The sequence below is a fragment of the Phoxinus phoxinus genome (assembly GCF_949152265.1).
Source record: "Phoxinus phoxinus genome assembly, chromosome: 3".
Taxonomy (NCBI): domain Eukaryota; kingdom Metazoa; phylum Chordata; class Actinopteri; order Cypriniformes; family Leuciscidae; genus Phoxinus; species Phoxinus phoxinus.
In genome coordinates this window covers 26,058,449-26,074,948 of record NC_136878.1, presented here as the reverse complement: position 1 = coordinate 26,074,948, position 16,500 = coordinate 26,058,449, and the positions used below count along the sequence as shown (strand labels likewise).

Below are 16,500 nucleotides of genomic sequence, written 5' to 3'. Positions count from 1 at the left end.
ATCTATAAATATTTACTAAGAGATGAATTTGGTGTCCCAAAAGTCAGATATTAATTTATTGAACTAAGAGAGCATTTACAAGTAGAGTTCTAAGTGTATAATAATGTTTATTTTATTTGAATCCATAAAGCTGAAGATGAAAGCGCAATCAAACGGATTCTTCAAGCTGGAACGTCTAGATGTCTGTTTTATCATTAGTCAGCAAAGCAGTATTTCATCTCATCCTCGGTTGATTCCTTGACCACCTTTGGGGTTATACTCATTAATCATGACAAAGGGCCTGTTTTGATCTATCTTCGCTTCTGTGGCAGCTTCACCACAACTGACCTCACATGTAAGCAGTACGTATCCATGCCAAAGAAAACTGCAGCCATTATTAAAATGACACGCTCTGGACATTCCATGAATCCAGCCAGAATACCAACAGACTCTCTGCTTTTTAATTGTATGATTAGTGCTATACACAGAATGACAGTACATTTGGCAGAAATGCACAAGAACACTTCAGCCAGGGTGAAGTCTAAGTGGACTTGTTTTTCATCTGACGCGCTCGTGGTGAATGATTTTATCCTTGCCAGAGGGTCAAGAGGAGGGATTCTGGCCTATAAACTTCCTAATATAATTTGTCCATTGTAAAGATAATTCAACTGTAGACAAATTGGCAAATTCACAGCCAGAGCGGGTTCCAGCCAATACCATCCCTGTCACGGACAGGAAACTCAAGGCGCCCCGTAATCAATATGCATTTCACATCTCAATGGAAGAACAAATTCCTTCCATGAAACAGTATCCGTTATATTAGCCACCATGGAGTAAAACAACAGAGGCTGAGACATCCATCAAAACTGGGCTGAAAGGGTTTCCTCATGCGTTATTCTCTTCTGTAAAATCCACGCCGGTTTGATATTAGCCCAAAGATGAGCTACACGCCCCAGCATATTCCCATGTCCAGATGTAAACATAACCTGAAACTCAAGCGCTGAAATATGCGATGCAATACTCAATGACACATGAACCAGTCCAAGAACCACAGACACCAATGTTCAATCGGCAGGCTCAAAGCAGACCCTTCAAATGGAAGCAGATGTTGGACTTGTGAGGCATCAGTGACCTAAAGTGCTCCACTGGTAAACTAGTGCAACACACCCGCTTGGCTTCTCTTTGCAGGATGTTCTTCATATTCCTTCATCCATCATAAAACCATCAAAGTGATGTACAAGAAATCAAAGAAAATTCAGGTTGCATGGGCGATTAAAACCGCTTCCAGCTATCAGGGACATTCCACCGATTCCTGTTTAGTGGACAGATGGCAGATATCTTGCGCTGTGTTTGTGCTTTCATTAAAATGATTGCAGACCAAAGCACAACTTGTAACACGTCCTAATTGAACAACTGAATGTGACTTCTCGTGACATCCACATCGCTCAGTTTAATGTGTTCATGTGAAATATCTATCACACACTGATGGAAAAGGAAATTCTCATGCATTAACAGTGTTTGATGCACTGCCAAGAGTTGTGAAACAAATTCCTTTCCTATCAACAACTAACATATGATGGAAAGAAATTCGCATCACCAAGTCACAAACACACTGACTGACTGTTATTAGAATTGTTATATTGATAGTTATGAAGTAGAACTATTCACCTGTCAGTCGTTTTAAAGAAACCTTGGTTTCATTGTTCAAAACGTTGACAGGTTGAGTATGGTTTATTGTGTCTAAAAACTAGCAGGAGGAATTTTCATTTCAATAGAGCATTGGTGCCACCTAGTGATGCGTTTTTATTTTGGGACTTTTTTATTTTGTATGATATTAGACATTTTCAAATTGACGTATATGAATGTGCATGGTCCATTTTAATCTAAGGCACTTTACTGTATTAAACTCAGAACATTTTAGCAATGTGGCAATTAACTGATGTTTGGATTATCAAAACATGGACACGATGCCAAACTCAGACTGATATAGTGTGTCCACCAATAAAATGTTTTGATTTCTTTTTATCGTGGGAATTTTGCACACAAACATTAGTTTTACTCTCATTATTGACTGTGCGCAAAGATGGGTTTAGCTTGACATTTCATAGTTTAGCATTGTGCCAGCATTTGGTCAAAGAAATAAAAGGTAAAAGAGTGAAATGTAGGTTCAATCTGAATCAAAACATGAAATGATTACCTCTCAGGAACTAAAATCAACCTCCATCTCCATAGTAACCACCACCTGAAGTGCAACCAGTGAAACAGAAAAAGCTTGATATTCAAACCTTAAGATGCATTTGAAACTTATGAAGCAGTGTGTGTGTATATATATAAATGATATATATATATATATATATATAATAGGGGTGTAACAATACCCTCATATCACGATTCGAAACATATCAAGATACTGAACTCACGATACGATATTATTGCGATACTCCAAGACATAAAGTACAAGCCTGTTAACAAAAAATGTACTGTAGATTGATAACCCAATGCACACTGCACCGGACGATGGTGACACCAGAATAAAAATATACATGATTTGGCATTGGCAGGACCGACAAATGCCAGGACCCCTCCCCCGCATTATTATACATTATATTTAACATTATATAAAGTAGTATGATGTAGTACTGACACTAAAATTCTGTAAACTTAAATTTTTTCCTCAGAAATTTTATTTTGGGTAAACTATATGCAATACATATTGTCACAATCCACGATACTTATTGTTGCAGTTTAGTATTGCGATATATTGTTACACCCCTAAAATATATTTGTATATGTGCTGTGTATATATATATGTGTGTGTGTGTGTGTGTGTGTCTGAAATAGGAATTTTGCTCAGTCAACCAGTTCTGAAAATATATATATATATACAAATAAATAAATTTTGTAATTGTTTACTCACATTGGACCTCTGAATCTTAAAAAAAATTATGCTCAAACTGTGGTTTCCTCTTACAGAAACCGTCTGAATAATGCTTCCTTTGCACGCAACACCATAAACCATATTGTCTCAAATACATGCTGGCAATACAGTGGCTACCATGATTTAAGATTGATTTAATTTAGACAGCAAATGCAATTGATGCAAGATGGCTCTTCTGGATAGTCAAGTGAAAGGGCTGTTTTTATTCTGGAGTCTGGTCTATATTTGAGTGGGTGAACGGGCCATTATAATTCCTGCTCCCACGCGAGGGTGAGCAAATTACACACAAGCACTCAGGACTGGACACAACAAGTATCATAAAGTGCCAAACGCCTTCATTTTAGGTCATCCATTACTGCTCTGTTTATTGTCAGGATCACAACAAGTTTGAGTTTAAAAATCTGCATTTTAACATGGTTTAGGGAACAAAACATCATAACATGGGTTAAATTTTTAAAGCTAGTAAGCATTTAAGTCATACTCAAAATGACCCACTGAAAACTCCAAACCAAAAAAGCCTTTATTGTGTAGGCAGAGTACGAGAAGAATACAGCTATTAGACTATTAAAATAACAATCACCCAGTCAAGACTTATGCACACACATCAAAATTTAACAGCAGACTGTTGGAAATTAACAATAACATAACAAAAGAAGTCTCTTCAAATTTAACAGCATACATATAGTACAAGTTGAAACAGGAAACATTTTGTTAAATCCCTATGTACCAAAGTATGGAACTCTAAAAAGAACCAACCAACCATTCACTGCACAAAGTGATCTTACAGTCTTTTAATTGCATCATCGATGTCCGACATTTGTTCCTTCAGCTGATTCCACTGCTCAGGATTCAACGAGATGCCTGAGGGTGATTCAATACAATTGATGGAACAAAAACAACTATAAGAAATATTTGAAATGAAATATTTCACCTGCACTTAAAGATGTTTGACTAAGAGGTCAAACGTCAAACATGTAGAATGACAAATATATATATATATATATATATATATATATGCCTGCATAGTTACCTTTTTTTCCAGGCTTCATTTCACCAGCTTGGTCCATCCAGTACTCTCGAACGTCAATCAAAACCTTGCCTTTGAAATCCCTGACGCTGACGTATCTCATCTTCCCAATCTGTCACATACCAGAACATGAATGAGCCACAAATGACAATTAATATGAAGAACAGTAAATATCAGATTTATCACTAATCAATAACACTGCTTACAGTCAAACTGTCACACTAAAGATTCAGATTCAGATTATTTTATTTAATGCCATTTCAGCATTCAAAGCTATTTTTATGGCAAAAATTCTATTACAAAAATACAAATATCATATAAATATAATAAAAACAGAACAAACAACAAGTCATTATACAAGATTTTTTAAATTAACAAATTATAAAAAAAAATCCAAAACCTTTTCAGGCATAATCTCATTAAATATGCCCTTAAGTGAAGTAACTTCATAAAAGAGCCTTCTGCTTGTATAAACTCCAGGACAATCCAATAAAATATGTTTGACAGATAAGGGAATTTTACAAAACATGCATAAAGTTGGGTCTTCACCTTTAAGCAAAAAAGCATGGGTCAAACTTGTGTGCCCCATACGACATCTGGTGTAGACCACTTGATCAAGTCTAGTTTTAAAATTGATAAAAAGTCTGTTTGTAATTTCCTGATGAGTTTCATACAACTTATTATTCTTGCACATATTCCACACTTCTTGCCACTTCTTTAAAATATATTGATTAATAATCGGTCTGATATCTGAGGGAGGAATTTGACATTCAATAACTTCCTGATTAAGAGCGTCCTTAGCAGCTGCATCAGCTCGTTCATTTCCTGAAAGTCCAACATGTCCTGGAACCCAGCAAAAGATAATACTGAAGAACTGATTTAGTAGATAAGCCACGTTCGTTAAGATGCAGTCCACTAAAGGATGATCAATTTTTAAAGTGTCCAATGCTTGAAGGCAAGATTTCGAGTCTGTAAAAATTATAGAATTTTTTTGTTGTGTATTTTCAATATGCTCCAAAGCTAGAAGTAAAGCACGTGCTTCAGCAGAAAAAAATTGAGCATTGTTTTGGTATACGAATTCCATAGCGTTGATGTCCAGTCACCATTGCTGCTGTTACACTATTTTCCACCTTCGAACCATCTGGGAATATAGGTACGTGAAAAGGGAATTGGTTTCTTATGTCCAAATATTGCCGTCTATATACATTTGGATGAGTTACTCCTTTCCTCTGATGAGCCAAATCCAAATTGATATTAGGCTTCTTTAATTTCCAGGGAGATATAGAATTGAATTGTATTTGGTTTAAAATGTTGTCACACTAAAGAATTACACATTAAAATAGTACACATTTAATTATTGCTATCAAAAATGCTTCCTATGAATGAATAAAAGCTAAAATGGCTTGCCATAGCATGTCACTATGTTTTAAATGATTAAAGCAATACTTGCTACTTGATGGTTATTATTTACTGAGGGATGTGCATCCATATTGACCAGTATGTCCAGCCAATCAACATTTTAAATGCAATATAGCCTATAATCAACAGTCAATGTCAATACATTGCTTTCCATCTTGCTTCATTGCAGAGTTGTAACTAAACTGACTTGAGGGACTAGATAATAATTGTCTTGTTTTAAAAGTATGTGCGCCTATAATGAGGAGTGCCATCACGCCCATATTGAACTGGTCCCCACAGATGTTTTGCTGGAAAGTGCGCGTTAGAACGCATGTTAACGCGCGACGCGGTTATCTTTTCCGAGCTGCAGTTTATAAACAAACACTGTTGCCCTTTGTCGTTTATCAAACGTAATAAATAGTTGTATTTCACTCTCACTTTTTTTGTCAGGCACAAAGTCACAGAACACAGCCCTGGAAGTGGCCGGCATTAGCAAGCAAGAAACAGAAAGACCAAAAGATGCACTGCCCAGCTGGGTTACATAGACAGAGAGACTAGAGAGAGAGATGCACATCAACTTAACTGTTCTTTGCTGACATCAAACTTGGAGAGGAGAGCACACAAGTCTGCCTGATGGCTGTTCCTGCAATTCAATCTCATGGTGTGATTTTTTCTCTCTTTTCGTGAACAGGATAGTTCTGTTTAATTTTCTCATCGATGTTGTAAACTTTGATTGATGCGCTTTGACACGAAGGGGAGGCGGGGCATTGAGTAATTTGCGGGGGCCTACGCAACTTGCGTAGTGTGCGTATAGGACTGATCAGCTCTGGTAATAGACCATAACTGATTATAGTAGTTATAGCCTACTCACGTTTCTCTGACGTCATTCATCATTTATGCACTTTGTGATTACAAAAGCGAGTAATAAAAAATGCAACCACTATTTTAACATTCACAGTGTCCATGCGTGTGCTAGAGTCTGCATGCGTGGGTGTGAGCATTATTGTAACTTTCAATATTGCAACACAACATGATATCAAATCGAATCGTTGACATGATCATTATAATCAAATTCAATCATGAGACCAGTGACGATTCAGACCCATACTTTCTAAGTAGTTTTGTAATAAGTATATAATAAATTAATAATAATAAAAACTCAACCTGGAACATGTTATCCTCATTGTTTCTGTCACTCTTAGCAGAGCCGCTCGGTTTGGAGGTCTCTCCGCTTTTCTGCTTTTTTGCAGGCTTCTCAGGAGCGCTGGCCTTCTTTCTTTTGGCCTTTGGTGAAAATAAGGACACACATTTAATGACTAAATCAGAACTAAAAATTATAGTTTCATGTTCATGTTCATACCTTTGTTTCTGTATCACTGTCTGAATCACTGCCAGAAGAGGAAGACAGCACTTCTTTAGTCTTAGGCATGCTGCTGAACACAAACAAGAATCATTTTTATGTCAACTATTATTCAACACTGCCCCCATATGGCCACTTAAAGAACTTAACAATAATCTTAAAAAACATGGACATTTCTGTTGTGAATCAATATACATGTTACAAGGCATTATCAGCTTTAATGAAAAGCAATCTCAACAAAATAATTATTTTATATCCTTAACCAACAGTCACAAACATTTAAAGAATATGTGGACATGTAGGCCTATTAGTCAAAAGGTGTGAGAAACCCTGTTTTATAATATATATATATATATATATAGATGAAACTCTGAAAATTTGAATATCGTGCAAAAGTTAATTTATTTTCGGTAATTCAACTTAAAAGGTGAAACTAATATATTATATAGACTCATTACATGCAAAGTGAGATATTTCAAGCATTTATTTGTTATAATTTTGATGATTATGGCTTACAGCTTATGAAAACCCCAAATTCAAAATCTCAGAAAATTTGAATATTACTTGAAATCAAAACAAAAAAAAAAAGGATTTTAAATACAGAAATAATGGCCCTCTGAAAAGTATAATCATGCATATGTACTCAGTACTTGGTTTGGGACCCCTTTTGCATGAATTACTGCCTCAATGATTCATCATTCATCAAAAATGATATTAAACCCATGATTTACTCACCCTCAAGCCGTTCGAGATGCATGTCAATCATTTTTCAGACGAACACATTTTCAGTTATTTTAGAAAATGTCTTAGATCTTTCAGTGGTTACAATGTCAAGTTATGGGGTCCACCTCCTTCAAGTCCCAAAAATGTGCATGCATCCTTCACAAAAGTAATCCATCCGGCTCCAGGGGGATAAACAAGATTTTGTCGTTAAAATATACATATTTAAAACTTTATAAAAGAAAATAACTGGCTTCCGGCAACGGTCGACGCACGTTCACGGGAGATGGTTGCCGGCATATGATGTAGGATGAATGCACATTTTTGGGACTTGAAGGAAGTGGACCCCATAACTTGACATTGTAACCACTGAAAGATCTAAGACATTTTCTAAAATAACTGAAAATGTGTTCGTCTGAAAAATGATTGACATATGCATCTCGAACGGCTTGAGGGTGAGTAAATCACTAACTATCCCTTGAAGTCCAGAGTCAACGCAGCTGTCTACCAGGACATTTTAGAGCACTTCATGCTTCCTTCTAGCCTGGAAATCCAGACCTAAATCTGAAAGATTAATGGTCTGGTGTCGATTAATGAAAATCGGCCAGCTCGAGGGGCGGCACCAAGCATGCATTTGAGAATCTCACTGCACGCAATTGGCTAACACTACGACCAATCACAATAATACACGGGGTGACGTATCACTAAGCCCATACGCTTAGCTACCAGCGGAGTAGTAGTGGGAATCTTTGAATCTCGTTCAGCAAAATTAACAAATCTTTTTCCGAGTAATTTCGATCATTTCAGCATAATATAATTAAAATGTCATGTTAAATAGCCCAACACATCTAGTACTTAGGAAAATGTTGATTACATGTGAAAAGTTGGGTCCAACTTAAGTCCAGGCTTTTGCAGTCTGTTATTTCACCTCACCTCCTGATCCACGGCGTTCTTTCTTTTGCAACTTCAAATTTATCATGTCTACTCTGTTCCCCGCCTCTCGTGTCTGTCTTCGGGTTCAAACTTGAGCGGAGCTAACTGGTAGATTATACTTTTGCCGTATCCAGTCGGCAAAACAGCAAAAACTTCCTTCTCGCAAAGGAACGATTCGAGCGCCGTCTTCTGTTCCTCTTCTAGAGAAAAAGGCAAGTCTAAATCTTTCATTGTAGCGCCCAAAGCCGTTTCAAACAACTGGTGTTTATCCATAGCCATCTTGCAATGTTTACTAATGACTAATGTCATCTAGCCTCTGGCCCGTGCTATATCAGATAACCCGATGTGATCGGTGCAGCTCAGATAGAGGGGCATATTTAATGAGCATTATTTCTCGACACCAAAGTGAACTTGCTGAGCAAATTCAAATTGTGCTCTTGCGAGAACTCTGGATTTCCAGGGTAGCTTCCTTCAGCAGAAGGCTTGAAATTACATGCAAAGTGAGAAATGAGTCTATATAATATATTAGTTTCACCTTTTAAGTTGAATTACTGAAATAAATTAACTTTTGCACGATATTCAAATTTTTCGAGTTTCACCTGTATATGATCTCTATTCACCAAATGGGCCCTTGGTGTAAAAACATGTGCTTTATACTTACCTACCTTCTAGGCTATATTAACATTACAGAACATAATGGAATTATCTTCTAATTAACTTCCAAACAAAATTTTACTTAAATGTAAAGTAAATAAATGCTGGAAAATAGGTTCATTAATAATAATACAAAAATCATGAAATAACAACAAATGCCATACATCCAATTTGTCATCACTGCACAAGAGTTAAACAATGTTGCTTTATGCAAAAAAAAAAGTGATCAGAACAAACAAATTTATCTGATATACCAAATTATTTAAAATGTTTATTTGTTAATAGTAATGGTTCACCTACTAACTATTAGTAATATTGCAATGGGTGAAATCTGAGGACAGGCACTGTAACGTTAAACAGTTTCAGATTAACGATTTTATTCAATTTCGAGACTTTCTCTCTGACCTGGAATCAATTGTAAGATTCACTGATATTCCCAGGGTTTCCATTATTACTATGGGAAAATTAGGTTTATTTGAACGAGTCGACCAACAGTTTCTTAAAAAGTACTAAAGTAAACATTCTAAAACCACATGCAACACACATTTCCTAGCTCTATGCTTCATACAGACACGATTGATTTTTGCATGGATTTTTAAAAGCTGTCAGAACTAGCTGAGCATCCCTTCCGTTCCGCCGATCGCAGAGTAATTAACTGTTACGATATGATTGTCATCTTGGTCGAAAATATCCATAAAGCAAGAGACAGAGTTGAGGCTTCCCTGATCAATACTGACTTCGCTTCAGCAATTTGCTTTCACATACGGGGACGGACGACATTAAATTGCTTTATTGGTTTGTTCAACTAAGACCCTAACTGCTGTAGTTCAAACACCGGCGAGATAGCGGGCTGATCAAGGGCCTCTGCATCCCAAATCTAAGGTGGAAAAATAGGCCCTGAATGACACATGCCGTTTTTGTATGATTTGTCTTTATACAATTCTTCATGTTTGTGCGCTCCTTTAACAAGTGCATGTCTAAAATTGACGGTTAACTATTCGCTTTTATATTAATTGAATAGGACTTACGTTTACGTTGTGCAGTGGGTTATAACAGTCAGTCACGCTTAGCGGCGGGAAGTCGAGGAATCGAGAACCAACCAGAAGGCTAATAACGTCTTAGAGGGCATTGTGGGAAATGTAGTTCTCATTGATCCTTTACCGGTGTCATGAGAAAATCGAGTCCCCCCCTGGTCAGATAATTATTAAATATAATTATCGGGTAAATATATGACTAACTAAAAAACAGTAAGAACGAGAAGTTCTTGATTTTACAACCTAGCTTCTGTTATATGCTATATGAACCATGTAATTTAAAAGACATTAATGGTCATTATAGGCCCTAACGCATTTCAAACAATATAGATCATAGCCTACCGTGATTTTGCAGGAATTGTAATCAGGTGTGCTAAAAATACTATTATTTTGCTATAAAAGACCATATAGCCTAATTGCTATTGTTCGGCTGTTATAAAAGTCATACCCAGAAGTTGGATTATGGTGGGGAAATAACAAATGGGTTTTTTAACTCTTATTAGTTTTATACTAATTATTTGTGATGACACACTTTCAATGCTTAAAGTCACCATGAAATCTTTGTTTTATTATTATAATTTGTATTATTATAAATTATCTTTTTCCACACATTTTGTATGTATGCAAATTGTATAATAATATCCAAGGTATTTCTATTATTTGTGCAGTTAATTATCATATTACACATTAATAAATGGTTTCAGAAGACGGCTTATATTGACCTATTAATAGTTTGTTCACATCTATACCTTGTAAATATATATTTTTTGCTGTTAAAAAAAAAACAATATTTCAAGTGTAATTTATAAGACTTGTAATTTGAATTCAATTTTGTTTGTAAAGAGGCAAGTTAATCATACTGACTTCAAAGTTAAGGATTCATTAGGAAGTCCAAGGCACTCGAAATATGTGAAAAAAAGTTAAAAAGCCTTTATTGATGGATGGCTCTAAACATTAAAAATGGTGACAGATCCACCTACGCGTTGCGGCTACATGCCTTCGTCAGGGTGTGACCATAGACAGTATATAAACTGGACACAGCGACCCCATAGGTTTCAACGGAGAGAAATGAAGTCAATTAGAAGCACTCACTTCCTGATCGCAAGGCGAACTGCGCAGGCTCAAACTGAGCTTGGCGACGTAGATGTGACGTGAGCAACCTGTAGGTCTTCTAGTAGCTGTGCCGAGAGAAATCTGAATCATTCCCTTACGAATCTCGCAGAGACGGAGAGCGTGGGTATTTGCTGTCCATGAGCTAGCAACGGGAGCAACTTTATCACTCTCTATGGGCTTCTCCCTTGACTTTATGCCTCCACGTCCTCCCGATTGCTTGCGAGCTTCTCTGCCTGTCCATACGGTAATTTTTCGACTTGTGCGACAGAGTCGCGCGGGTATGACGCAATCATTAGCCTATTTTTACAAAAACTGCTTCTACGGGGCCATAACGTAAGATACAAGGTAATGGAGCCTTTTATACATTTTCGTGTTTCTTTAGAAATAAACAATGGACAAACGGTGTCTTTAAACGCCTCAGATGTAAAGTTATTCGCTGTCAAAGTGACGCCAAAATGAATGGGAGTCAATGGAATGCTAACAGCAGGTGGGGGTCCGCTAGCCAATGGCGGCGCCCAGGTCGGCTTCAATGTCTTTCGGAACACTGCCCCCCTGGGTGTGACGCACACCCTGACGAAGGCATGTAGCCGCAACGCGTAGGTGGATCTGTCACCATTTTTAATGTTTAGAGCCATCCATCAATAAAGGCTTTTTAACTTTTTTTCACATATTTCGAGTGCCTTGGACTTCCTAATTTAACTAACTAGATTCTGTATCCCATCCAAAGAGCACCGAGTTTTTTACACCCTGAAGCAGCACTTCTATTTGCATCCTTTGCTTTGATGAATTAAGGATTCATTAGTTTGAATATACACTGAACCAAACATATACATAATATATAATATACTAACATCTTAGACGGCTTATATTGACCTATTAATAGTTTGTTCACATCTATACCTTGTAAATATATATTTTTTGCTGTTAAAAAAAAAACAATATTTCAAGTGTAATTTATAAGACTTGTAATTTGAATTCAATTTTGTTTGTAAAGAGGCAAGTTAATCATACTGACTTCAAAGTTAAGGATTCATTAGTTTGAATATACACTGAACCAAACATATACATAATATATAATATAATAACATCTTAGTTGATTATTCAATATACTTGATTTTAGACAAAACATTTTGGTTGTGACGGCACATTTTCGGTAGTGACAGTAATGTTTTGGTGGCGACCACATCACATTACAGAATTTGAACTCACATACTAAAACATTAAGATACTAGGCTACTGTACTAACCTGTACTAGAATTTTGTTTATTTCACACAAAGAAATGATTATGTGTTCCCTTTTGTCACTATACCAAAACAATGATGACATGTTTCAGTAGTGACAATTTTAGATACCTTTGAGCCTAGCTCAAAGATGGATAATCAGCACATGGTTAACTAGCACAGTTCTGAACAGTACAAACATAAAAACTAAATTGTATTTTATAAAACCCCAAAAAGTTTGCATAATTGCAAAAAGGTGTTTGGTAGTGATGTTCCTTAAAGTTACACACAGATTTTCAAACTTTTTAACACGTTTCCTTCTAAATGATGGTATAGTAGGCTATGAGAGACTATTTCTTGATAAAATCAGTGTGGTTAAAATCAGTCTCAGCCAAAGTACTAAAACACACACTGTTTCGGTAGTGACATGACAATGCAAGACACTTTTTTTTTTTTACTTTAAGTTTCATGATTTTAAAATATATATATATATTTTTTTTTTTAACATGACTTTTTAAAAGAAATCAAAAAGATATTTATTTAAAACAACAATGGAAAAAAACATTTCAATATCATTTTTACAAGTTGAAAATTAGGGGTTCGCAACAGTCACCTCCCAATTGAATGCACCCAATAAATGATGATTTTATATATATATTAAGCAAGCTTACTTATATTTTAAATATTATTATGGGATTCAATAATAAAATGATCTTAGTAAACATCTCAAATTTGAATACTTAAATGCTTTTTAAATATGTTTTTTGGGTTGTGGGACAGCAGCAGTTTGCACCAATTCTGGTCCATATTTCAATTCGTTTGCACTTCCGAATCAAAATCATAGATGTTTTGTTTAATGCCATTTACGTGCTCGGAAATATCGTAAATACTAGTTTGCCCCCCCTGAAATCACGACTTCAGAATTGGGAAGTAGAAAACTTCCGATTGCACGTGAAGGCTGTACAGAATAACAAGTTGTAGTCAACGACCTTGAAACTGGATTAAAGAAAAACTACACTTCCCATCTCTCGCAAGGCCCAACGCGCATGAGCGGTAAGCGCCATATCCTGGTACGACCTTCTCATATAAAAAGGCAGGGTTACGAGTCAGAGTTCGTTAGAGAATAGGAAACCAATGATTCCCATATGTCCAGTAGTCTCCTTCACCTATGGTGAGTAAAATAGTTTTTTTTAAAGCACATTGAGATATCAGTGCGCGTTTCAAAAAGGGAGAGGATGTGTTTGGGATCATGTTTCGGTTGTGCGTGGATCGTCGGCTTTCTGTCGTCGTAGTTTCCTGCGTGTTTTCTTCCTCCGCATGATGCGGCTCTTCATCATGGTTGCCATTTCACACAGTCACTTACCCTCCATGAATCTGTCTCTTTTTCAGTGCCCAGCCGGCTTGGTGAAGATGCCAAAATGGCCACCGGCAACTACTTTGGATTTACCCACGGTGCGGCGGCCCAGTACAGGTAAGGGCCATGATGTTTAATGGGGATTGCGCTGATGGTGGTGGAGTTACAGTAATGGTGGGATTTGGCCCCGCTGCCTTTGTTGCTGGATTTGGGTGGGGGTGGGGGTAGGGGAGGGAGGCGATTGGCTATGCTTTATGGCTGGAGATAAACGGCTGGAGAGAAACTGATGCATGCATTCTCACATGCATGTTACATACCCATATAGTGTATGTTTGTCTTTTTATTTATTTTTTATAGGGAAAGGCGTTTAAATGTTTGATTCTGGGGAGTATCATAGGGAAATTTTTGAAATGCTGGACAAACTACAAATAAGATGTTATAATACCGCCATATAATTTAAAGCTATCTTTTTATATTAACATTTGGTGTAGTGACCGCAGGTGCACAATTTAAACCGGTGATCATAGTTTAAAATGAACTGGTGTTATAATATATGTAAATTTTTAGTTCTAAATGTAACATTTTTGGTTTAAAACTAATGGCCGAGGTTTAGTAAATACTTGTTTACGTGTACTGGTTTGCCCCATAAACAGACACGACTCCTATTTCTTGAGTTTATCTGCTACACGCGACGTTTTTTGGATATTAACTGTTGTGGACTCATTCTGATATTCACTTGTTTGGATAAACTGAGTTTAGTCCGAGCAGCCAAAATGAAGTGGACTGCAGCTGTCAGTCATCTCTCCTCCAGCTCTGCACTAGAGCAGCTCTGCGCATGCGCGTCCAGCTCGACGCTCTTCTTTACACAAGTGTTAAGACGGAAGCGCAAAAGGCAAATTTACGTGGTCGCGCCACACTATTACAAAAAAATGATTTGACACTTTATCGTCGTTAAACTAAAATTTTAAATCTAATGTTAGCTGAATAAATTATAAATTGTGTGCTTTGGAAGGGCGATGTCTTGCGCCTCAAGGACTCTTTGAATGTCACTCCTGATCCACTTTTTAAAGGGTTTAACGTTAGTTGGCCTAGGTTGACATTTTTCAGTTACTTGTTTTTAAAAGTAATTCCACTATTCCTGTTTAGGTGTTTTGTCACTGTTCCATGTGTTGATTTATTTTTCATGAACTGGATCATATTTCTGATCAGTTTTCCAAGGCCTTAGTGTTTGCTATTACATTGAGCTTAATGGCTTGACATTTAGGAAATATTTGCAGTTTATACATGGGTGGATAGTGGTTAGACTCAAGTTGATTAATTTAGCTCTTCTAGATGCCTAGATTTGAGATGCTTTTGGTGTATGGTGTTATAGCTCGAGATGTGTGATTTTTAGCTTTTAGACCGATTGACGATTAGAGTAAGAGAGAATTGGTATTCGGATGGCATTTTGTCTGCCTTTTTGTCAATAAAATGCTGCACTAAATCAGTTAATCTGTCACTGATTTGATCTTCTACATGTATCTTCTGTCAAGCCAATGTATTTGGTGCATTATGTCCAGCAATCAGAAAAGGCTATTATGAATTAAATCTCCTAGATAATTGCCCAGTTTCACAGACAGGGCTTAGTTCAAGTCAGGATTAGGCCTTAGTTCAATTAGGGCATTTAAGTAGCTTTTATAAGCGTGTCTTAGACAAAAAAACATTACTGGTGTGCATCTTGAGGAAAAAAACAATGGCACTGACTAGGGGTGTAACAATATATCGTGCCACAATATATCCCAATACAAAAACGCAACAATACGTATCGTGGATAGTGACAATATGTATCGTGGATAGTTCACCCAAAATAGAAATTACTGTATAAGAAAAAAATCATGTTTTCAGAGTTTTAGTGTCAGTACTACATTAAACTACTATATAATGTTGATTATAATGTATAATAATGCAATGGTCAGCTTCAGAATCATGAATATTTTTATTCTGGTGTCACCATTGTCCTTGAATTACAAGCACCAAGTCCAAACCTGTTCATTTAAACCCACAATGTAATCTCAAAGTTAGCATTTTAATCAACAGTACATTTTTTGTTAACCTTTTATCATATGTCTTGGGAGTATCGCAATAATATCGTATCGTGACGTGAGTTCAGTATCGTGATATATATCGAATCGTGAAATGAGGGTATCGTTACACCCCTAGCACTGACATATTTTACGATATGTCATACATGTTGCTTTCAGTTAAGACTGTTCAAATAATGCTTTTTACTCTAGGACTAGACTTAAAGTTGACATGAAATCAAAGTTGACCCTATTTACTTTGTTAGCGCATATTACTAGTCTTGTGGTGAACAATAATCCGTGCAAGTTAATACAAAGAAAAAAAATAGTTTGCTGTGGTCTTTAATCACAGTCTGAAAAGTTACTTCAGGTCTGGACTGGTGCCCTTTTTCTGATGATGTAGGTTTGACGAGTTGGGTTGAAAATGCTTAACCACTCCCCTCAAACCGTTAGTCTGCTATGAGCAAGAGATGGAGAGGAGGAGCCCTAAAGTAAAACCCTGCCCTCTGTTCAATTTTCCCTTGGAAATACATCACAACACTGGATGAAAAGTCGTTTGCAAGTTCCGGTTCACACGGACTTTAAGCCTTCTCTGGAGCGAGCCTTAAGCCTTCTCCATTACTATGGAGCGAGTTGGATGTTAACATTAACATCTCAAAATATCATATCTACAGAATTCTAAAGGTTTTTTCTTTTCTTGGCATTTAAA

The 16,500-nt window shown here is 36.6% G+C and overlaps 2 protein-coding genes across 6 annotated transcripts in view; one reads left to right on the top strand and one right to left on the bottom strand.

The window, feature by feature from the left end:
* Nucleotides 1-3,407: 3,407 nt before the first annotated feature.
* On the bottom strand, nt 3,408-14,025 carry sub1b (SUB1 regulator of transcription b). Of its 4 annotated transcripts, none has more exons than XM_079606466.1 (5): nt 13,741-14,025; nt 6,703-6,772; nt 6,507-6,626; nt 3,948-4,056; nt 3,408-3,778 (listed from the first exon to the last, which is right to left on the bottom strand). In XM_079606466.1, exons 2-5 carry the CDS (start codon nt 6,769-6,771, stop codon nt 3,699-3,701), a joined length of 378 nt encoding a protein of 125 aa, XP_079462592.1. In that variant the 5' UTR covers nt 6,772; nt 13,741-14,025; the 3' UTR covers nt 3,408-3,698. The 4 variants fall into 4 exon arrangements, with proteins under 4 accessions (XP_079462592.1, XP_079462593.1, XP_079462591.1 ...); XM_079606467.1 differs by having other exon boundaries at nt 6,703-6,775; nt 13,741-13,901; XM_079606465.1 differs by lacking the exon at nt 13,741-14,025 and adding an exon at nt 10,038-10,388 and having other exon boundaries at nt 6,703-6,775.
* The window catches only part of zfr (zinc finger RNA binding protein), a 19,437-nt gene continuing 16,339 nt past the window's right edge, over nt 13,403-16,500 (top strand). The window contains exons 1-2 of one of the 2 annotated variants that reach the window (XR_013796809.1): nt 13,403-13,548; nt 13,767-13,848. Coding sequence is in view for 1 of the 2 variants with exons in the window: in XM_079606463.1 (XP_079462589.1) it covers nt 13,512-13,548; nt 13,767-13,848 (119 nt within the window). In the remaining variant the exon portion in view is untranslated. The remainder of the gene's footprint in view (nt 13,549-13,766; nt 13,849-16,500) is intronic. The other variant, XM_079606463.1, reaches the window with a different exon arrangement.

Coding starts and splice junctions, on each gene's coding strand:
- sub1b (XM_079606466.1), bottom strand. CDS start 6,771: ATGCCTAAGACTAAAGAAGTGCTGTCTTCCTCTTCTGGCAGTGATTCA. Junction 6,627..6,702: donor ACAGTGATACAGAAACAAAG/GTATGAACATGA, acceptor TTTTCACCAAAG/GCCAAAAGAAAGAAGGCCAG. Junction 3,779..3,947: donor AATGAAGCCTGGAAAAAAAG/GTAACTATGCAG, acceptor AATCACCCTCAG/GCATCTCGTTGAATCCTGAG.